Source organism: Zonotrichia albicollis, chromosome 6 (assembly GCF_047830755.1).
Source record: "Zonotrichia albicollis isolate bZonAlb1 chromosome 6, bZonAlb1.hap1, whole genome shotgun sequence".
In the NCBI taxonomy this organism is placed as follows: domain Eukaryota; kingdom Metazoa; phylum Chordata; class Aves; order Passeriformes; family Passerellidae; genus Zonotrichia; species Zonotrichia albicollis.
Window position 1 is genome coordinate 15,486,751 of NC_133824.1, and position 23,090 is coordinate 15,509,840.

Here is a 23,090-nt window from a genome sequence, read left to right on the forward strand (position 1 = left end):
GAGAAAAGACGGACAGGAGAAGAGCAGGAAGGGAGAGGAAGAACAGGGCAGACTCCGGGCGCACTCCGGCTCCGCTGCCGCGGGGATCTCACTCGGCATGGCCGGCTGTAGGAGCGGCTCCGCCGGCGCCACACACGCCGGTACCGGGCGGCTCCCGGCGCGCCGGGGGACAAGGGGACTGCAAGGTGGCAGCGGGCAGCCCGCAGCGCCGCGGGGCCGAGCGGGTCCGGGCCGCCGGGGCTCTGCAGACACCGGCGCTGGGGACTCCTTGCGGCTGCGGGCGCGGGGGTGCTCGGGGCAGCCGCACCGCCACCCAGCTCGCTGCCCGCCGCGTGTGCCCACCGGGCTGCCCCGTGCCCCGAGCCTGCAGGCTGAGCCCCGCGGCCGGGGTGACAGCCTGCCCGGCGGGGATGCGTCCTGCCCGGCCACAGCTGCGGCTGCAGCTGCGGGGCTGCTCCGGCTCGGCAGCCGAGCTCCGCAGGTTGCATCCGGACAGCACTTGACCAGCTGTTTTGTATATTTTCTAATTTCGTGCAGAACGGGGCAGCGGTCGTAGAGGTAATCTGTAGATCCGTGGCTTTAAGGGATAAATTAGAGCACTGGATTTGATCCGTATTGCAGTGGATTAGAGCAACCTCTCCCCCCTCCCCTTCTCCTCCTCCCACCCCTCCTTTCCAATTCACTCCCCCCTCCTCCAGCACCACCTTTTTTCCTCTCATGCAATACCAAAACTGACCCTGCCTGGCAGAGAGACTGCTAGGCGAACACAGCGGTGCTCGCATCGCCGGCACACCGCGGGAGCCGCCTCTCCCCTTGCAGCCGCTGCAGCCCCTTCGGGGCACCGCTGCCGCAAGTTCCTCCGAGGCTGGCGCCGGGGCCGGGCTGTCTCCTCCGGGAGCCGGGGAGCGGTCGCTGCCCAAGGGCCGTCCCTTTGCCCCGGCCCGGCGGGGGCCGTGGGGCGGCGGCGAGGGAGAGCGGCCCCCGGAGGGCATTTCCCGAAGGCAGCGGGGCCGGGACCCGGCAGGAAATGGAAGGATGAAGTGTGCAGCCGGAGCGGTGATGTTCCTTCTCTCCTTGCTTTCCCCTGCAGGAACGTAATCCGCAATGCTAGTTCTCAGGTTGCTCAATGTTGTCGCTCCAGCCTACTTCTTGTGCATCTCCCTAGTGACCTTCGTCCTCCAGATCTTTGTCTTCATCCCCAGCATGTTCAGAGACCCTTCCACCACCCCACTTTTCTCGCCTGCTCTGCTGCATGGGGCCCTCTTCCTCTTCCTCTCAGCTAATGCCCTGGGCAACTACGTCCTTGTGATCCAGAACTCCCCCGAGGACTTGGGCAAGGACTTTAACTTGGGCAAAGGAGCCGAAGTGGCAGACTGGCTGGATGGAAGCAGATCCCCTGGCTCAGCCTTGCCCGGCACTCACTTCTGTAGACTGTGTTCCAGAGTCACCCAGAGGCATGACCACCACTGTTTCTTCACAGGGAACTGCATCGGGAGCAGGAACATGCGAAACTTCATCATGTTCTGCCTCTACACCTCCCTGGCTTGCCTTGAATCCCTGGTGGCAGGCATGGCTTACATTTCTGCTACACTTTCCATGTCCTTTGCAGACCCACTGGCCTTCCTCACTCTTCTGCCTCACTCCATCAGCCAGTTCTTCTCAGGTAAGGACTCCTTGCTCAAAGATGAGGAGCATGTTCCTCCTCCAGGGCTCCTGGGATGGGGGGACCTGATCTTCCGTGGATAGTCATCTGTGTGGAGGTGTGGTATGGAAATGGGCCAGAGGGGCAATTGGCCTTCTTAGGAGGCTACTGCCAGCCTTTCCAAAAGACTTCACCTGAAATAGAAGCTGGGACCCGCTCCAGATTACATCCATAGCTACATTCCCAATGCATTAGACTCTGGAATATGCCTCATAACCAGCTTGGTGTGGTGATAGAATAGAGCTATCTGTTGTGCAGGACATGTGTTGTAATTAGACAGAGGAGATAGATTTCACTGCAGGGATGACGGATCTTTTGCCTGTCCTATAGGTAGAGATGGGGGTGGTCCTGTAGGCTTTTGTGCCCTACAAATCTGCAGGTTCCCCATATCCCAGCAGGTATATCTTATCCAGGTCTACTCACTCCCTCCCTCCACTGTCACCCACCTCCTGCCTCCTGGCGGTGCAAACTTACTGAGATCTTTTCATCCTTCCAGCACAGGAGAATTGGGGTTTAGGCAACAGAAACCGAGAGAGGAGTTGATATGACATGATTAGGTACCTGTCTTGTGACCCCAGTCTGGGACACAAGTCCACAGAGAACCATGGGAAATTCTCTGTGCTGCTTTTTGCAAAGGCTCCACACCAAAAGCAAATACATCCTTCTCCTTGCTTCCATTCCTTACCCTTCTTTCTACTTTTTCCCCCTCTCTCCCTGCCTTTCTGTAAATCTCCACAACCCTTCTCCTTCCCTCTCCTGATTTTGTTCCCATAACTCATCCTCTGTTCTTGCAGAGCAAGAAGCCTTGGCTCTTCACCTTTCACATGCCTTCAAACTCTCCAACCTCAACCCTTTCTCTGTCCAAACCCAAGAGTTAGACAGATCCTGACCTCAGAGAAGGGATTTTGCAGACAGCCTAGACTGCTACTATGCCCTGAGAGTGGCTGCAGAAAATTGCTGTCTCCCCTCTATGAATTCCAGCCTCACGCACTTGCATCAGCTTTTACTAGACCAAAATAGGTAGCCCATATATTTTAGCTTTGCAGGTTCAGCTGAACTCAGTAAGAAGGGGATCTGTTTTGGCTTGTGCATTGTCACCAGAAGTGTTGATTAAGATCTGAGTGTGGAGACTCCGCTGCTGGGAATACAGGAGCCAGAGAGGCCCTAGCTTGCTTTCCAGATTCCAGGCTGGAATGCCATCTGAAAACAAACAACTATCTCTCGGCTTGGCAAATTTGCAGATTTGTCATGGTAATCACTGAAAGACAATAAACATGAAATCCTGCCAGGACATTTTTATGGAATAATTTTTCCAACTTGAAGAATTTTTTGTAAATAATATTGCATGAGCTTTACTAGCATTAAAAACACTGGGAATGATTTTCCCCGGTGCCTAAGCTCTGCTCAGCACAGCACTCTGGGAGGGGGAGCAGGGATATGGGAGGAGATTATCAAGGAATTAGTTCTCTCTGACTCTGAGGGCTCGTCTGCACAGTGATGGGTCCTGGCACATATTTGCAGAGACACTGAAGTGCCCCAGCTCTGGTGGCAGCAGCTGTGGCACCAATACAGCCCGTGGACAGTGTTTGAGTGGGACACAATGGGTCTGGATGCAGAGCTAAGAACCAGAACACCCTTGAGAGGCAGCAGCTTCCAGCAGCTCCCACCAAACCTCTAGTTCTGCTGAGAAGAGACCTGCTGCCTCACAGGGCAAGATACAGGCATGTGGTGTCTTGATTGCTTGGGAGGAAGGGCCCACTGGATTTCTACCAGTACATTTATCCTTCATTTCAGGAGAGAAAAACAGTCTTGAACGGTTACCTGGAAGGGCTGCTCACACAGTATTTTTCAGCTAATGTAACTGTTACTTAAGGGTTGTTGTATCATCCAAACAGAGAACTGCGATAGCAGGGAAAAAACTTTATCTTTCTTCTCCATCATGCCCACTGTACTGCAGAAGTAGTAAAGGAGGATGAAGGGTTAATGTGTTGGTTTTATGTCAACTAAGTGTTCCTGCTTTCATGCTGGGAAAGTTTTCAGCTGGCTCATTCTGCCCAGACTGTACTCAGGCGTGGATTTCAGAATCTGACCCAAAGTCGATAACTACAGCCTACAATACAGCTTTTCTGGCATCGATAGTATAAGGCAATATAACCTTGAGATCAGACTGGGTCACTTAGAGAAAAAAAGAATCCAAGGCTAAAAGAGACTGTGGGGATCAGGGGTAAATGGAGAGCACTATTGTAAACACATTGTATTGGACCACACAAAATAAACTATAGAAAATGCTTTATGTAGGTAGCCTGAAGAAATGGTTTAAAAAATGCTGTCTCTGGAAAGGATGGCTCAGAGATGCTTAATATTTTCAAAGGGAAACAAGGGTAATTACTTCCTGAATGTTGAATTTCATCAAGTCAGATAAATAAAGCCTACAGGTGCCTTGCAAAGGATCTAAAGAAAAGGTGTCTCCCCATATCCCATCTGGGTATCAGCTGTAGGAAAAAATAAATATCTGTCACACTCTGGTCCAGTAAAAGACGAACAAAGAATTCAGTATTTGGCTCTGGGCTTCTTACCTGGTAGATTAAGTTATTCTGACAGAATTGGTATGAGGATTTGTCATTATCCTAAGGGGCTTGTTCTTCTCTCCTGTGTTGCATACAAGGAGCCCACTGAGCTGAATGGGATCTAATAAGAAGGGAAAGATGACATTGCATTTAGGGAGAAAATGGAATGATTCCTGCACCTTTTTCAAGTGAAGACAGTCTCTGAAAGCTTGAGGCTGTAGTCAGTGTCCTTACAAATTATCCTCAGAGGAGCCTGCCCCAATCTCTCACTTACAGCACTGCCAGGTGGAAAAGATGGGACTCACAGATTGCAAAACCAGGTAATACCACCTAATCCAGCCTTCTGCATAAGGGACACAAGAGGTGCATATCCAGTGACCGTTCTGTTGAACTTAAAACCTGAAGCACCCATGTACCTCTTTTGGGCAGCACACCTCTATTGTCCAGGCAATCCCTGCTCTATCACAGCTGGTCTTGTAAGGCTCCTGGTCTTCCAGAGGAACAGAAGCATGTGAGAGTTTTTTTATTTCTAAACCTTATAGGGACCAGTGAAAAGATATCAGCTATTTATACCAGTATTGACACACATTTCATTTCCTTTGTGTAAATAGGCCTGTGTGTAAATATGGGTGTTTAATAATATACCAATATGCACAAAATACATGCATAAACATCATATGGGCACACAGAGAATTTTATATTAATGGGTTTAGCTCTGCTTACACACTGAAAGGTCACTCAGTGATACCTGCTGTTATACTAATATTTTCCAGAAGGAGTTCTAAAATCATTGTAGAGAAAAGGGCCTACAGAATATTTTTATTCAAATATATTCATCACCAACATATACTAAAACCCCCCAGTTGGATTAGGAGCTTCAGATATTCAAAGTATTTTGAGTATTCTAGCAGCAGCTAATGAAAGGAATTTGGAATGTATTTTAGAAAGGTTTCTGTTTCTTTCTTGTATTCACGCAAAAACTGCCTTGTTCCAAAGGTAGGAAAGCCATTATTGATTTATTTTTCTATTTTAACATTTTATATATAGAGAGAAAAAGAGAAATCCAGAATATTTCTGCCTTGTGTTAATACAAACAGTAAGGCTTCTTAGAAGGATCAACATGCTGTAGGGTCCACTTGTCTTTTCAAAATCCTAGAAATCTCTGATGAGTAGGTAAATCCTTAAATAAATTAATTATTGTTCAGAATAGTGCTGAAGTCTTACAGATATGCTTTACTTCTGGCTGAATTTGTCCCTGTAATCTAGATCCACACATAAACAGCAAAAGAAGTGTACAAGAGACCACTGTCATTTGAGTATTTCTGCAGCAGGTATTGAGTATTTCTGCACCATTCATCAGACACTATGAAGGAAATAATTTAATACAGTTATAGCCACCAGCCTGTCTTGTTCCTATCTCCCCACTTGTGGCCAGAGAAAACAGCTGGTTTGTTGGTTCCTGGGGCTGTGTTAACTGCTTGTGGGGTGTGTCTAAGCACTTTCTTTTCTTGTCCTCCCTCCCTCCTGGTTTTCAGGAGCTCTCCTTAGCTCTGAGATGTTTGTGATCCTCATGCTCTACCTCTGGCTTGGGATTGGACTGGCGTGCGCCGGCTTCTGCTGCCACCAGCTGCTGCTGATCGTGCGCGGGCAGACGCGGTACCAGGTGCGGAAGGGAATGCTGGTGAGAGCCCGGCCCTGGAGGGACAACCTGCAAGAAGTCTTTGGCAAGAAGTGGCTGCTTGGACTTCTCATCCCTGTGCAGAATGTGGAGAGTAGCTACTGTAGGCAGAAAGAGAAATAAAATCCTCGTGTGTGTGTGCGCATCCCACACACACAGCACCTTCCCTGCTCTCTCCCACTGTCTCCTGGATCACTACAGAGCTGGGCTATTCCATCTTTTGGGATTGCAGTCGCTGTGGGAGGAAAGGATGGGCTATCAAACAGAATAAATTAAGCATATTTACATGGAAATCACAAACCATGTAGATGAGATGCTCCAGCTTGGTAGTCACATCACTGCACCTGCATAGGTGGCAACAGCCTTTGAACTAGCAGAAAACTTAGTCAGACCCTCCTGTGGCTTCCTGTCTGAATGCCTCAGTCCCCAGCCCTATTAGTTACCCTATATAGTCTTTAAAAACTGCATCAGGAGCCTGGGCTGTTGTGGAAGACTGTAAAAATGGTGTCTAGTCTTAGGGAGGTTTTAGTGGAGTGACTCTTTGGCACTTATATACATTAGGTAACTTCACACGAGAGCATCATTGCAGAATTGTTTGGACAATGATCTCAGGTACTTGGTGTCATTCTCGAGATTGTCCTGTTCAGGGCAAAGAGTTGGATTTCAATGATCCTTGTGGGTCCCTTCCATCTCAAGATATGATTCTTGATTCACAATACTGACAAGCCCTTAATGACAGAACTGCAATGCAATCAAGTTGTCCTAGGAACAGGCTATGAACGTGGTTAATGCATCAGATAAACCTGCTCTCCACAGGCTAGAAAATAAGGAGGAAAACAAAATCACAGGAGGAAAACAAAAAGAAATGGAGAATTTCTCATTTCTGTTATTGATCTGTTCCCTATAAAATGATAGGTTAAGACTGTAGCTGTGCTGCTTATTTTTAGCAATTCTTTGTCCAATGACAGAGTCCAGGCAAAGCTGCCCTTCTGACAGGGAGCAGCAAGCAGATAAATCACGGTCAGATGGAGGAACAAGGAGAGGAAACCACAAAGGCGAATGAAAATGTGGTGTTTGAGAAGCTGTGTGATGAGACAGGCTATGCATACCTGTGAGAGAGACAGAGGGAAGTGTGGCCACACAGCAAGCACTTGGGAGGGTGCCAGGAGCGTTGCTGCTGTGTCAGAGCCCTGATGCATCGCCCTCTCACAGGGAACACCTGCACCATTAGGGCTGTGAAGTGTTCAAAATTCCAGAAAACAAGGCAGTTTTCCGACCCATCAGGGCGCTTCACTTTGCACTAAAACAAACAGAAAAATGCTTTTCTCAGACATCCCTGTCACACTTTAGTTACAGGCTCTCCAGGGCAATTCCCTCTTGCATTGCTGCAGAGGGGTAAAATTATCCATGTTATAACTCCATTAAGGGTGTTAATAGAATTACTACAGGGATTAATCAACTTCATGTGTCTGTTGCTTTTTAGCCGCAGCAGCAGCCCATTAGATCAGTGCTGAGATCCTGTGCTTACAGATGTCTTAACAAAGGATACCACAACATCTCTACCAGGGTCAGAGCACTGGATTCCCCAGCAGCTGCAAGAGAGAAGCCTCTGCTTTGGCAAACTGCATCAGCTTATGTGGGCTGGGTAGGAATCCATTGCTTCTCTTTAATAGGCTGAATGGGAGTATGCTGACAAGCCATGAAAAATGTTATTTCTTCCTCAGAAAGGCTCTTGGTGCATTCCTGGTAGTGGAATGCCCCTTGCTTTTATCCTTGAGTTTCTCACAGGCCAGAATGGAGTCACTCATTTCTATAGGCTTTGTAACCATCTTTGACTACTTTACACTTGAATACACGTTTGAATCAATAACAAACAAAATATATTGTGATGAGCAGAATAACCTTGAAAATATACTGAAAAACCCTTAGCTAGATAACTAAAACACAGAGGATATACATCCTTCCACACTGTGTGTGTTCGCATGAACACACAATTGTTTCTGTGGGTAATATGATGTATTTTCTCTAATAGTGAAAAATAAAAGGTATTCTGATTTTTTACATGAGCTGTATCGTGCTTTTTGACAGTTAGCTGTCATTAGCTGTCTCTATGCGTTTGTTACAGCATACACACAGATGTGTCAAAGGAAGAAATTAGGATTTGTTTATTGGCTTTGCCAGTAATTCATCATGTGATTTTTGACAAGTCCTTTCATCCTCCCTACTTTAATGTAATGACCAATCTAAAAACGCATCTAATAACCAATTTGCAGATCCATTCTAATTTCTATTTAAGAATTACACTACCGAAATCATGCCTTGTCAACTCAAAGCTATGGGAAAATTAAGCTATTATCATCAGCCACAAACAGCATCTCAGCATAAATTTTTCCTTCCTGTCAATCGGTGTCAAGGTGAGCAGACAGTCACCTAGACACTGGAATCAGAGCCAGAGTCTCATGCCATACACTTTGTCTTGGAAGGATTATTCTTGTTCCACAGACTCGCTGATCCAACTTCTCCCCTTTTGTAGACTTAATGACAATAGGCTTTCAACATTCCAGCTAGAAGCCACCTCCCACCAGCAGAAATTATGGTTTGACATCTCTGCCCTCTGCTCTTGGCTTTTGAGGGACACTGCAGTCTTGGGCAGCTTATGGCACTTGGCACCTGCTGCCACAGTGCCTGGGCTGTAAAGCTCCTTAGGGCTGCACACTGAGAAGGGCAAAACAACTCAGGTTTCAGTGGGCCACTCTGCAAGGACAGAATCCATCCCCTACATTAGTTGCCCATGAAGCCTGCTGCCTCTTCACATCAGGGCTGGATCATACCTAGCCTGTGTCAGGGTTACAGCTGCCTGCCCTTACTACAGAATTTCAGTCCTTGCAGAAGCACAGACAGATCCCAGTTTGAGTCACTGCAGCACAGTCACGCACAGCTATTCTTTGTGTCAGACACCTGTGTTACTGGCTGGAAATTGCTGCGTCACCATTTTATGCAGCTAAATGGTTCATTTGCAGAAAACTACTAGATTTCAGCAGTTGTGGTGGGACTTTCAGATGGCCACATCCTTTACAGTTAATATCCTCTGGGATGGAAAGAGCTATAAAAATGTAACACTAGATCGACCCTGTATATTGGCTTATTACTCTGCTTATTCCAAAGTGTGCAAACTGCCCTGCTTGGGGTAGTGGTCCTGCAGAAACAGTTAAGAGTATTTTTTAAAATCAGTCAGCTGCCCTGACATCCCTTCCTTGTCATACTTCTCTATACCTACATAAATCCTTGGCAAGAGAATGTAACAGGGCTCAACAACTGTGAATAGAACCTTTGCTCTTAGCCATGATTTATTAAATGAAGGCTGAGCTCAATGGCAATGTCACAAATTCTAAATCTGTTCAATGACTCTAAAGTTTTCTAAGGATAAATAATAAAAGCTTCTCATCTTCTGTACTTAAAGAGTCATTACTTACTATTTGCATTTCATAACATAGCAGCTGCAATAGCAAATATATTTTGGAACATGATTTCTTGTGACAATGTCTAAATACTTGCAAAGGTTTTAAAAATAAAGCACTTAGGCTTCTCTGGCTTTGGAAAATCAGATGACCACCAGATTTCTTCTCTGGTAATGGTAGTGGCTGAAGTAAAAGCTCCCTGTTGCTAAAGACCTTGCACAGAAACCACAGACATTTGCTTAGTGGCTTGTCTATTTTAAGTGGGATTATCTGAAAAAATGGTGTCACCTCTAAGGTCTCAGAAGTCTTTGCAATGGCAGTATAGAGGAAATGAGGGGATGCAACTCTGAAGTAAACCAGAAATCAGTTCTTATGCACAGTAAGAATCTCATAGAAAGTAAGTAGTGCATGGTGTTCCTCTCCATACTGCACTGCTGGGCAGCCCTGAAGGCCTGCATGCCACAAGGTCTGCATTAGATATCCTCAGAGGATGTAGAGTTAAAATGTAAAAGTAATAAGGCACAGGGAACATAGGAGGAAAGATGACGTGAAATAGCATTTATCTTAAGAAACAGCCAGCTCAAGGGAGATGATCACAGTCTAAAAATACTTTCAAGGGACAGACTGAATGAATGAGAGGACTCATTAACTGAAGGGATATAGCTGGAGGAGGACAAGCAGTCCTGGACTGAAAGAAAAGCTGAGGTCGAAAGCAATCACAGAAAGTGGCCCCAGTGAGAGCAGAAGTGATTTGGTGTGCACAGGGATGATGAGAGCCATCAGGCAGTATGAGGTATGACAACAATTTCAAGTTCATTGATTGATGGCTGAATGGACACAAAAAAAGTTAAGAAAACTCATTGCTAATCCCTTTCTGCTCAAAAAACCTCAAAGCCCCAGCAAAGCCAAAAGGGTTTTTCTCTCTTGAACAGCAGATTATGTTACAAGAAGGACATGCATGGATAGAAAGCATAAGCAGCAACAGCAGAGCCTGTGTAGTTCTCTTTGAGTTATTTAAAGACAAGACAGAGCTATCATAGTTGGAGTAAAGCAATGACCTACTTGTGCAATACAAATGAAGGGAGAAGAAAATTTAAACCTATGTGGAGTCTCTGTGTCCTGCCTGATACTTAAACCTATGGAAACGTGTTAGACCACAAACAGCGAGATGGTCTTTAATAATGACATATCCAGATGTGGGTTTTTTGATTTTCCAGTTCTTTTCTGGAAAGCCAGGGCAATAAAGAATCCTTGCAGATTATACCAAAAGTCAGCAAACGTGGACCAAAGAGTGCTTCAGTCCTCTTATGGAACTGTCCTGGCAGCAGCCTTCTCTTCATTACACCAAAGAGCTTTTAGCATTTGCTGTCCTGCTGAATCTAACTGGCAAGTGATGTCAGAGCTCCAGTATGCCAGTCCCATGTCTCTTCAGGTTTTTGGAGCCAGATTTTTCTAGCCTCCTCAGATGTTTACAAATAAAACTTTTAAGTTCTCAGGTGTGTAGTGGGTTGATTCTGGCTGGACACCAGGCACCTACCAAAGCCCCTCTATTACTTCCCTCTGCATCTGGACAGGGGAGAGAAAATATAACTAAGAAAGGGTTCATGGGTTGAGATAAGGACTTGGAGAGGTCACTCACCAGCTACTGTCTTGGGTAAAAGAGATTCAAACTGGGGATATTAATTGAATTTATTACTAACAAAATCAGAGCAGGATGATAAGAAGTAAAATAAATTTTAAAAACACCTTCTCCCCACCCCTCTTTCCCCTCCTTCCTGAGATCTACCTCCTCTCCTCCAGAGGAGTGCAGGGAGAAGGGGAATGTGGGTTATGGTCAGTTCATCACTCGTTATTTCTGCTGCCAATAGGGACAGGAGTCCCTTCCCTGCTGCAATGTGGGGTCCCTCTCATGGGAGACAATCCCCCACAAACTTCTCCAACAGAAGTCCATACCATGGGCAACAGTTTTCCATGGACTGCTGCAACATGGGTCCCTCTTCCATGGGATATAGTCCTTTAGGCACAGCCTGCTACAGCGTGGGCCTCCACGAGGTCTCAAGTCCTACCAGCAAACCTGCTCCAGCATGGCTCCTCTCTCCATGTGTCTGCAGGTCCCTGCCAGGAGCCTGTCCCAGCACAGGCCTCCCACAGGTTCACAGCCTCCTCTCAGGCATCCACCTGCTCTGCTGTGGGTCTCTGCCACAGGCTGCAGGTGGATCCCTATAGCCCTACGGCTCTCTGTGGGCTGCAGTGTGACAGCTGCCTCACCACGGTCTTCACACGGGCTACAGGGCAATCTTGGCTCTGGAACCTGCAACTCTTCCTCCCTCTGCTCCACTTGGTGTCCTGCAGAGTCACTCCTGTTATGTATTTTCACCCCACACCTCTCTGACTGCAATTACATCTGCTCAACAACTTTTTTTCTTCTCAAATATGTTATCCCAGAGATGTTACTATAATTCCTGATTGGCTCAGCCTTAGTCAGCAGCACATACACCTTGGAGCTACCTGGCACTGACTCTGCTGGACATGGAGGAAGCTTCTGGCAGTGTCTCACAGAAACCACTCTGTAACCTCTCCACTACCAAAACCTGGTCCTGCAGACTCAATACACAGTGTCATACACTGTTTGCACAGTGCCTCATTTAACATGTTGCCAGTCACCTTAATAATTGTTCCAGAGTTCCTATCAGTTAAAAATAAATGGAGTATGCTGATCAGTTTACTTCACAAGAGGCAAGGTGGGGACAATAGAGGCAAGGCTGTGCCCCTAAAGATTCTTCAAGGCATGCAAAATTTCCATTCATTAATGAACTGCGATAGATTAGAAGCCATCTGAGATTATTTTAAAAATTTATACTGTCTCAAAAGTCAGTACGTAGAAGTCCTGATCCTTTTTACCTTAGGCTCTGACAAATTCCAGCATCTCTCCAATAAAATTGTGCAAACTCTGTAAACACATGAAAGAAGCAGGACAGAAGCTTCATAGATTAAGACAATAATGAAAACACTCAGTCCTGCAGGTAGCAGAGATCTGTATCTCAGACCAGGAGAAAAGATTTGAGCATATTCTTAGCTTCTAGCATAGACATAATCCCATAACTGCAGCTGCACTACTCACACCCTTCATTTTATTAATGTTTTCCAGGTACGCTGGTTAGACTGCAGTAATCAATAACTTCCAGCACTGCATTGAGGGTATTTTTCTGACTTCAAATATTGTATCTTTTTAGACAGAATAATGTGACATCTGATAAGTCTTCAGGCTTTTGACTCCAGTTTCATATGTTGCATAATTACAGTTACATGAAGAGGTTTACATGCTGGAAAGGAAAATTGCATGCATAGGCATAAATTAATACATGATGGAGGGGCACAACAGACATCTGTTTAAACCACAAAAGGTTTTTTTAGTGTCACACACAGCCAGCTATCACTCTATCCTTTCCTCTAACCTTATCAACCTTGAGATATTTATAAATGTTTCCCTGCATAGGCATAGAAGTAGAGATTTTAGTCATCTATATTTTTTCCTTTCAGTTTTCCAAACCATAAGAAAACAGTCTCTATACTCACTTGTGGAATTACATTAGGGAAATTAACCCAGTGAGTATGTAGTTTAATCTATTAACATTAAACAAAATGTAGGTTAGTATAACTACACAAATGCTCAGCCTTTAGAAAATCTAGCACCAGAACCACGGTAGCCCACAGCCATGACTTGTTGTTCCATTTCTTATACAAGGTGCTTGAAGCACTTTTGAATAGGGAATAAGTTTTGCTTTTCTCATTTTACAGCTGAGAAGATAAAAGTGCCTTCTATAAGGGGAAACAAGAAACTGAGCCTGGGGCCATGTCAATTCTAGCCATATGTTATTGTTTGAATTATTTAATGCAGCAGTACCAATGCCAGTGCCAAGTGCTTCTGAGGTGGGAGTGATTTGTGGGATTAAAGTGACAAATTTAAGACTACAGCATATTTTTTGGCTGGAAGAGAGGAAGGAGCACTCAATGAAAGCATCAAGTTAGTTCCTCTTCATCACCAAGATACATTTCAGCTTATATATCTAAATCAAATGGGGAAAAAAATCTTTGTGTTTGTGCTTAAAAATAGATTTTTAAAAGGAAACCTGGAAAATTGGCCTACTGTGTGGACAGTTACATTAAAATCTATTTTCACACATCTGTGAGAAAAATCTTTGGTAGCATTGCTGTTCAGTATTCTTTTCCTTTCCCTTGCCTTTGTTCTTTCTCCTTTACTAACAGTTGCCACCTACTTATGGCATTAATTTTGTGGAATTTACTTCATCTTTTTCCACTTTCTTCTTGCCAAATTGCCGAGATTTTAGGTATCAGCCATATGGCAACCAGTCCTTCACTCAAAGTTCTCTTATTTTATCTTCTACCTGATGTGACAATTTTGACTGTAGAAAAGCAATGGAAAATTACAGGGCATTGACAACAGTGTGTGATTTAAAACAAATACTCTGTCCTGCCAAGGAAATATGGAACATTAATAGTAATCTCTAAAGCAAGACTGAGAGCTGATGCTACACATTGTAAATATTGCATTTTCATCAAGATCTTTTTTGAGTTAACTAGAAAGAGACTGGGGCAAATCTCAAAATAAGGAAGAAGTTGAAAAGCATATGTTAGACAGTCAATGCTCTTGGCACTTGTAGAACATTAAGTGTGAACACAATTGCCAGTATCAATTTCATGCTGTTGTGTCTGCATAAGTTAGAGAAGTTCTCACCTGGAGCTTGAGTGCCATGGAAATGTATGAAGATCCAAGAAGAATTGAGTGCTACTATACTTGTTCTCATCTCAAACAGAAAACAATCTCAGGCAAATTGAGGCTTATTTTAATTATATTTATATTTTGAAGGGGCCTAAGATGAATGCAATAGCCCATTTACTGAAAAATGATGTGTTAAGGACTGATCTTACATCAGAACAGGGTGTGATAACGAAATTACAAAAGCATGTCCAAAGATAATCTAAGCTGTGGAGGACAATGGAGTGTTTTCCTCCCTTCCCCATACTAATATGAGAGGTAGGCAGTGACTTGTCGTTATATTTTATGAGATAGTGAATGTCTTTGTGGCTACTGAGCACTTGGTTGTTACTGAGCTGACTGCCAGAGCAGTGAGATGAAGCAAGAATGTGGCACTCCTCTGAGGCATTCATCTGCAGATGAACAGATATCATAATGTGGAAACAGAGAAGTGGTATCAAGGCATCCTGGCCCCCTGGAATTGAAGGCATCCATCTTCTTCCACTCACCCAACAAAGCTCACTGATACACATGCCACATCAGATGGCTCTAGTATCTCAGGCTGGTAGGTGTTTAGATGCTGAAGAAGCAGTGGAATTTGAAAAACAACTAGCCTTAGAAACTGCAATTATCCTTCCCATAACTCCAGTGGCTCCAGGATCAGGCAGAGGCAGTTCATCACTCTGCTTCTCCTAACACCACTGCTTTAAGTTTGGCTGTGGAAAAAATTGAACGGGGTAACAATTTTAACGTGCAGGTACATTTGAACTTTGCATCCCAGTCTTTCAAAGAAATAGAGGCTTAGGCCATGAGGTGCATGTTCAGACTGCCCAGCTTGTTTCTGAACTGCTAGAAGGTAGTCAGAACCAATAGTTTTTTTGTGCACCAACATCTCACTCTCAATGCCGACACCTGTCTTAACTACAGTATCTCAAGATTCTCTGCCCAAATGCTGCTACTGCACAGGACCAGGAGCACTACAGCTATAGACCTCAGTGCAGTTACTTGCTTTCCTCTGTCCCAGTTTGGGTTGGCTGCAGCTCCCACTATGCATCTGGAGGCGTTTCACTATTTAGATGATTACCATCAAGCTCAGACTTTCATCCTTGCACAATAAGGATCAGTTTGCAATTAAATGTTTTGGAATGCTTTCTGGCCATTTATCACACAACCAATCTCAGCAACCCCCTTTCACAATGTTCTAAAAAAGCATTAATGTGTAAGTGTTCTACAAGCATGGTTAGTGATAGGATGTTGAAGAGTGAAAACCATTTTCACTTTGATACAGACTATCCTATTCTGACTTCTGAGCATGTTTGGATAGGTATAATATTATAATTTGCATGGGAGACAATATTTAGCAAGAACACAAAACAACAGGCATTGCTAACATTCACCCCGGGTAAAACAGCTTTGCCACTGTCCAGTCGTATTTCACACTTTGCACACTAAATGCTGCTCATTTCACTGCACTGAACTCTGCCTGTGGCAAATGTAGAACAGGACCTATCCAGAACCATAATGTCCTATGCCAAACAAAATCATTGATTTTTTTCTTAAGCTAGATTTTTTAAGGTGAAAAAATGGTATTTGTACTGACTAAGCCAGCAATCTTCTCAGGAGATGCTGTTTTATCCCCACTTACTTGAGATCTATTAGTCTCCTCTGCCATTGCAAACAACTGAGCAGTTTTGATTGGCTATGTTGACTTCTGCATCATCAGCCTGAGGTGGTGGAACCACTCATCAAAGCTGGGGTCCTGTTTCTTGTACAACCCAAAACAGTGCAGGTGAAGGAAATGAAGGTTCACCTCATTTCTTTAGAGAAATAACATCTTCCCCCTTTCCCACAGTCCAGACTTACTTCCATAGTGCTTGAGATTCAGTGAAAAATGAATGCTAACACTGAAAACAATTAAGCTTTAAGCCGAAAGATTTTTCATTTAAAAAAAAAACCACCTGAGTTTTTCACTGAAAACATACAGATTTTTCAAGCAGTCCTATTTGTTAAAAACCACTAATGATTGGTTGTCTGTCTGTTACTGGATTTCTTAGTCCTGGCCTAAGTACGTGGCCTTAAAAAAATCCATACTACTGTATGGAAAAACAGTAAGATTGTGTTAAGTGAGCATGGTAAAGAAGCATTTCAGTTCCCATTAACTAAATTAATTTAATCACAATTAGAACATGAAGAAAACAATTAAGAATTTGATGAAACTCCCCTTTTGGCCCTGGAAAGTCCATTTCCTCCATTTCTTAAAATGTATGAGATGCAGAAGAAATCTTTGCTGGCAGGGCTTCAATTCAAGATAAAAATTATAATGCTGCAGTGCACAATGGCAAAAGCATTTCACAAAAATTCCTGTTGAGCAATTAGAAAAAAGATGTATTATTCCCCTCAGATCATAAGAGTAGCTTGATTTTAACTTCAAAAAGTAATTCAGAACATTTCAAACAACAGTTATTACGCATTTTAAATTAAGCAAGTCTGAATAAGTTGTGACTGAAAATTTGACAGAGCTGATTAAGAAGCTGTCCGGACCACCAATACTATTTAAATGAATTTCCCACTTCTAGGAAAGATTTCAGCGGACTGAGGTGGGGAAGAAACTAATACAGCATCAGCTTTTCAGTAAGTAGGTAGACTAATTTAAATTGACATAGCAGGAAACGGAAAGAAAATAATGGAATAACCCATAATTTTCGATCATTCCAGAACACAGAAAGCAAAACTAATTGAAATTAATAAAGCTTACAAGAAATAGGGCTGGTCAGATAAAATTGACTCCTTATATTGATCAGCTAAAATTCAAAATTGGTTGAAAACAAAGCCAACACACATAGTATTTCTATTACTGATTGGCATTTAAAAGTGTGCCACATGACAGACTGAAGCCAGATTTATACAAAATTAACTGTCTGGGATGAAATACGTTGCAACCATGGTTTCTGAATTGTATACAGACATCCATTAAGCACAACTGTCTGTTCTTATTTTAAAAATTCCTTCTTTACTATAACGTTATTTAACATTGTTTTCAGGAATAGAAATACAAGATAAAATTACCTTTCAAATCTCATCTAAAGATGAAAAAGTTTCAAAGGAGAGAAGCAGAGAAAACTAATGAATACAACTGGCCACTTCCTACAACCAGCTTGCTTTGTTTCCTGGCTGCAAACTGCATTCAAAGGAATGTAGAAACACACAGGGGTTCACCAACCACAGGAGCAATAGGCACAGGGACTATTTATATGTCAAATCTGATATAACAGATATCTTTATAACAGCCAAGACTGTTATAAAAATGAGGTAGAGGAGCAGTAGATAGAGTTGATACTATACAATTCTTTTAGCAGTCCTGCTTTGCTTTTAGTGCTCCAATTAAAAATGCATTTAAATTATTGTAAAGGATCCAAAGGAGAGTGCCACCAACACAGGATCCAGAAGACTTGAGTCTATTTACTTACTTTTAAAAAGAAAGCTGAAGAGTGACTTGTTCAGTTTGAAATTGCCTACAGTGAAAACAGCAATGTCACTCCGTGCACTTCAGTTTGGCAGACAAAAGACAAAAGATCTGACAGCTGGATATGGAAAGATGACAAATTCAGGCTCAATGTAAGAGGCATGTGTTTAATAGTAAGTAATTATACTTTAAACAATTTGGGTGGATTCTTAATTGTAGGAACTTTCAAATCAATGCAGGATACTTCTTCTAAGAACAGCTTTAGTTCAAACAAGAATTTGAGGAAGTCTTGGAAACTGCTCAGCAAGAGAGCAGACTGAACACATGGTGTTTCCTTCTGCCTTCTGAATCAGATTACACTGGAACTGTTGAATTTTTCTCATGCAAATACCTCAAAGGAGGTAGATTTAAAAAGGGAAGAGAAGCAGGCATGAGCATTTTGGACACATAAGACCAGGCAATACAGTTGGGACTATATGGCTGCATTACACCACAACCTGAAAGAAGAATCACCTAGGTACAGCAAGGGTGTAAAATTGTGTAGATAGGGAGGGACCCTACATTTTTGTACTAGAAATTATGAAAATGAAAGCAGGAACAGCATGCTATGTTCAATCTAGTGGATGCCAGAAATTTTGCATGCCAGGAGATTGCTCAGCCCAAGCCTACAGGGGTACTGTTTCTTTCAGACTGTTTTTATCATGAGAAAGAAAAATAAGACAGATGCAATGCACCTGAAAGAATTCACGTTTTTGGCCTAGGTGAAACAAAGGTGAAGATGCCTGACACGCTGCAGATAAACTTAATCATGTAAAGGAAAAGGTAGTCAGAAGAGGCAGAAACCTGAGAATTTCCTGCTTGAATTGTATCCATACTTTTGTGAACATAAAATTTGCAAAGACTGAGTTTCTAGTCTCAGGAAATAAAATTATTCCAATAGATGGCACTCCTTTTTGCATATAAGGCCATGAGATTCACGTTGTCTTGTCTGGTGTCAAGCTTTGAACAGAACCTCTTGTATCTTAGGAGAAGATCTCATGCCATAAGGCTGCTGGATGTTTTGAGCATGACTACCTAGTTCTCCCTGCAAGTCACGTTTGAACAAAAAAAAACCAAAAAAAAACCCACATAAAGATGGCCACATTTTGAAGAAATGTGTTTTGGTGGTATACAGATTTAGTTGGAGAATGTTCTTCAAGAGAAGAGTGTAACATTTTTTACTCCAGTAATTCTTCCAGTAGCCAAGATTCTTACTTCACAATTTCAAAGTTCTGCATACCCAGCTGACAGGATTAAGACACAGCGTAGGAGTTCACCCTGCACAGACGGTGAGCATAATGTACAGTCATCATGGAGACAACAGCTCAGAGATGGAAAAATCCTCCCAGGTTGTTCATGACAGATCTATGGCAGTGGTCACCCACGACAATGTATTTTTAGAGTTCTGTACAGCCCATTTCTATGCATGCTCCTCCCAGAGACCCTTTAATTCATAGATACTGTTAAAGCTCACATGACTCACTTCAAAGAGATACATCATAGTATCACTTTTGTATCTGCACTTTCCCACATGGGCAACATGCTGATGTGGAGCTGTATTTAAAGCACGCTTTGGAACCAGGGACCTTGCAGCTCAACAGCACTAAATAATCCATAAACTTTTTCAAGTACATACTTTATTTGATTCATATTTCACAGTCAACTTCTGTAAAGTTTTAGCAAAAAGGTCATGTTCTATAACAGAGGTGTTAGGCTACTGTATTCAGAGCTAGCAATGGGCTTTGAAAGTACAGAAAATACCTGCATTCCAACTAGAACAGTAGAATTTCAAAAAGATATAGTAAAAGTAATCAAAAATATCAACATTTATTAAAACTTAATACAAAAACCAGTCTTTCTGACACATCAAGCTACCCCATTTGTAAGTTTTCAGCAATAGCTGAAGTTGCAGCAGGCCATTTGATTGATTAGACCAAGACTGTTTCAGCTAACTTCTTAACACCAAATCTTGCTGCTTTGAGGATCAAAAGAAACTGTGAGTTCACTGCTTACAGTTTCCATTCAGAGGCTAACACTTCTGTTCAAATTTACTGGACCACTTTCAGATCCTGCCCAGAATCTGGACTTATCCTGGTCCTGATGTAGTCAACTAATTTTCCAAAGGCATTTCCAAGCTAACCTATTTTATTACATTGCAGCCAAGAAAGGAAAGCCCTTATTGTTTTAAAGCTTTATCAGGGCTCCCAGGAATAAAGGCAGCTAAGAAAACGGAACAGAATGGTACCTGATGACACATTTACCACCAGAAACCTTCAACATCCTTATTTTTTTATAGATGTTGAGTTAAGGTTTCCCATTATCCAGGGATATGCTTCCTAAGGAGCCCCAGATTTAAGTATGAGTTCCAGAGTGGATTTTTCTAGTTCAGTAAATACTATTTAAGTCTGGACTGATGCCCAGTAGGAGATTTCTAACCAGCTGCTGAACTTTATTCACAGATTTATTGAACATATATTTATACAAATTACACCAGCAGAAAGGCCCATTAGCTGTAAGCACACCCACTTCAGCCCACCCTCCATACTGTCAGAGAAAAAGTCCATGTGGTACTATAAGGACTATGAGAGATTTCCACCAGCTAAGTCTCCCTAAGTCAAAGGGTACTGCCCTGCAAAGCAAGTTTTTCATTCCTTTATACTCTATTAGAGCAGTGGATATAGAATGGAGAAGGTCACTGGTGGACTCATTTTTCCTTGTCTCAAACAGCTACGATAGGACTTCGTTTTTTCTGCCTCCCTTTCATCTCTACGTACCCTGAGCCCATCATCTTGTTTTCTAGGGCAACCGCTTCCTAAAAATACATATTCTGAACTTCAAATTCTCCTCTCTATTCCATTTCTCTAAATAAGAAAAATAAGGAAGGGGATGGGAGAAGGACTTCTTTCACATCACACCAACTCCTTTCACCTACTTGGAAGTGATGATGGCCCAACAGTGGGGCCTGTTCTGCTGCTGCACTCTCATAAACAACTATCTGAAATGGGAATAAGAAGATGGTTGCAGAATACTGCAAACAACTGTCTTCACTTCAAGAATGGGAACATGCCAGCAGAACACATACAAACTTCTTCAGACCAACGAATCACACAGAGTGAGCATGAAATTCAAGGTCACGTTACAGTACTAAGTACCCATTCTGCCTGGAACCCACCATGCTATTCCAGTCCCACAGCTGGCTCTGAAGACAAATTGTTAATGGCAATGCAACGCTCCAAATCTTGGACTCAAAAAATGCTCAAGTAGAAGTCTGAGACAGGAAAAAGGAGGCACAGAAATAGCTTGACCAACAGCTATGCACATTTTTACTACATGTTGGGATAAGTGGGGTCTTCGAGGTTGCTATCAGCTTTATCAGATCCTGTTAGGGATGCTTCTAGCTCTGCCCATGACTGTGGAGCATTGTTCTTTATTGCCTCTATGAAAAGCTGTGTTTGGTGCTTCAGCTGGTCCAGCTCAGCCTGCGTCACCTGGTTCTGATGAATGAGCTCCTTGGTTTTTAGGGTGATCTCCAGCAGTCCCGACCTGCGCAGCACCACCAGCGTGTTCTGAAAGCGCCTGCACTTGCTTTGCTGCTGCAAGAGCAGCTCGGGGGTGCTGCAAATCTCCTCTGGTACCAACGGAGGGCTCCACACTGCAGCAGGCACCGCAGCCTGTGACGCACTCTCGCCCTCGGGAAGGGTGCACTTTGCTGCCTGCAGAGCTCCAAAAGGCAAAAGGGGAGTCAAACCTGGCACCTTCTGAGCATCGCTGGAAACACGATGAAAACCAGGAAGAGCTGACAGTTTTCCACTTGTCACCAGTGCTGAAGAACTTTGCTGGCTAGAATCCTGAGGGGTCTTAAAGCTAACTGGTAGGTGGGAAAAAGAACTAGTAGACAAGCCTGTGCTCATCAGTCCAGGAGAAGCCTCCATCTTGGGTGCTTCTGTGCAGAGTCGTTTATGGCAAGTGGTTTCCTGACATTCTTCTAGATCAAAGGAGTGATCTCTTTTGCAGGGCTGTGGTGCTATTTTGGGATAAGAATTCAGGATGGGCAGGTAATTAGTGGAGTCATTTCTCTTTTTCCCAACAGGGTGAGGACTAATGGGAGGTGGGATTGATGGACGAAGAAACACTAGCTGTGGCTGAGCTGGAATCACTTCAAAGGATGGCTGCACAGTCCAAGACTGGAGCTGTGATGAACTGCCCTGGGAAGCACAAACAGGGAAAAAACCACAAGTCTTACAGAAGTGTCGTAGAAGATGATAAAAACAAATTTAAACAAAACAGGTGGACTGTGCCATTTTTCTACATTTGATATATACTGTCCAATTAATGTGTGAAGAGTTTTCTATCAAACTCATCCTTCTCTTTTTCTGACAGTGGAGTGTAATGCTGGAAATAAAGCTGTAACCCATAATCCTTTTACCATGCAACAGCAGATGTATTTAAAAACAATTCAATCTGAATTTATATATGCTTTCCTAAGTGAGGATTACAGTGCAAGCTTATATTGTAAAATGTTCGTTAAAAGTTCGACCCAGACTTAGGGTCAAATTACAACTGCACAGGAAAAACTGAAAAATAATTAAGATTTCTGTTATGAAATATCTTAAGAGCCAAGGAAAGATTGCATAGACATTTTAGGAACAAATCAGGCTCCCTCTTTCTGGAAAGGTAGCAACTCAAATCTTTTCAAACCTACTCTTATAGCAAGATTTTGAAATGGTTATTTAAGATACACAACAGCTGTTCAGGAAGCCTTGTAATTGGAAGTACAATTTCAGTAAATTTAAAACTATATAACAGAAAAAAAAAAGGCTGAATATCAAGCAATGCAAGGAGAAAAGCCTGCAGTAAGCCCAGAGGAGTTTAACTTCATATACCTCTGGGGAAACAGTGTGCACTGATAAATCTTAAAAGCATTTCATTTCAAGAACAACGCCCAAGGCTTTATTCCCTCCCACGAGCCATACTCTGGAATATAGGGGAAAACATCAATTTTTACAAGACATTACCTCTTTTTCCTCCAACACCTTACTACAGATCTTCATAAGATCTTCTGGCCAAAAACATGTCTGCTTTTCTCCAAAGACATCAAATGGTCCAGTAAGAGACACTATTTCTGTCTAAAGCAAAATCTCACTTCTTGATCTATTTAAGCCATCACTGCTACAATTATACTAATATATTGTCAGCTGCTTTTCCAATTCCTTACAACTTGGAACATAACTGGTAGGCCTGCTCTGAAGGCACAGTTTTTAGCTACCACAAATATATATTATTATTTTTAGTCTATATTAAGTAATCTGAAATCCATATCCTTTCCACCAGTCTCATAAGTTTTAAACTGGCAAACACTAACATGCTTTGCTAAAGTCCATTCCCCCAGTAAAGGACTTGGAACTT

The 23,090-nt window shown here is 43.0% G+C and overlaps 2 protein-coding genes across 5 annotated transcripts in view; one reads left to right on the forward strand and one right to left on the reverse strand.

Annotated features, from left to right (window-relative positions):
- ZDHHC22 (zDHHC palmitoyltransferase 22) lies at nucleotides 1-20,921 on the forward strand. 3 transcript variants are annotated; one of them, XM_074542569.1, is made up of 3 exons: nucleotides 1-140; nucleotides 1,091-1,663; nucleotides 5,805-20,921. In XM_074542569.1, the coding sequence occupies exons 2-3, from the start codon at nucleotides 1,105-1,107 to the stop codon at nucleotides 6,068-6,070; spliced, it is 825 nt and encodes a 274-aa protein (XP_074398670.1). In that variant the 5' UTR covers nucleotides 1-140; nucleotides 1,091-1,104; the 3' UTR covers nucleotides 6,071-20,921. The 3 variants fall into 3 exon arrangements, with proteins under 3 accessions (XP_074398670.1, XP_074398671.1, XP_014121036.1); XM_074542570.1 differs by lacking the exon at nucleotides 1-140 and adding an exon at nucleotides 234-558; XM_014265561.3 differs by lacking the exon at nucleotides 1-140 and having other exon boundaries at nucleotides 592-1,663.
- The window catches only part of CIPC (CLOCK interacting pacemaker), a 9,138-nt gene continuing 5,540 nt past the window's right edge, over nucleotides 19,493-23,090 (reverse strand). For both annotated transcript variants that reach the window (XM_005479769.4, XM_005479771.4), the window contains exon 4: nucleotides 19,493-21,889. In XM_005479769.4, coding sequence (XP_005479826.3) covers nucleotides 21,011-21,889 — 879 coding nt within the window. In that variant the 3' untranslated portion in view covers nucleotides 19,493-21,010. The remainder of the gene's footprint in view (nucleotides 21,890-23,090) is intronic.

Coding starts and splice junctions, on each gene's coding strand:
- ZDHHC22 (XM_074542569.1), top strand. CDS start 1,105: ATGCTAGTTCTCAGGTTGCTCAATGTTGTCGCTCCAGCCTACTTCTTG. Junction 1,664..5,804: donor CATCAGCCAGTTCTTCTCAG/GTAAGGACTCCT, acceptor CCTGGTTTTCAG/GAGCTCTCCTTAGCTCTGAG.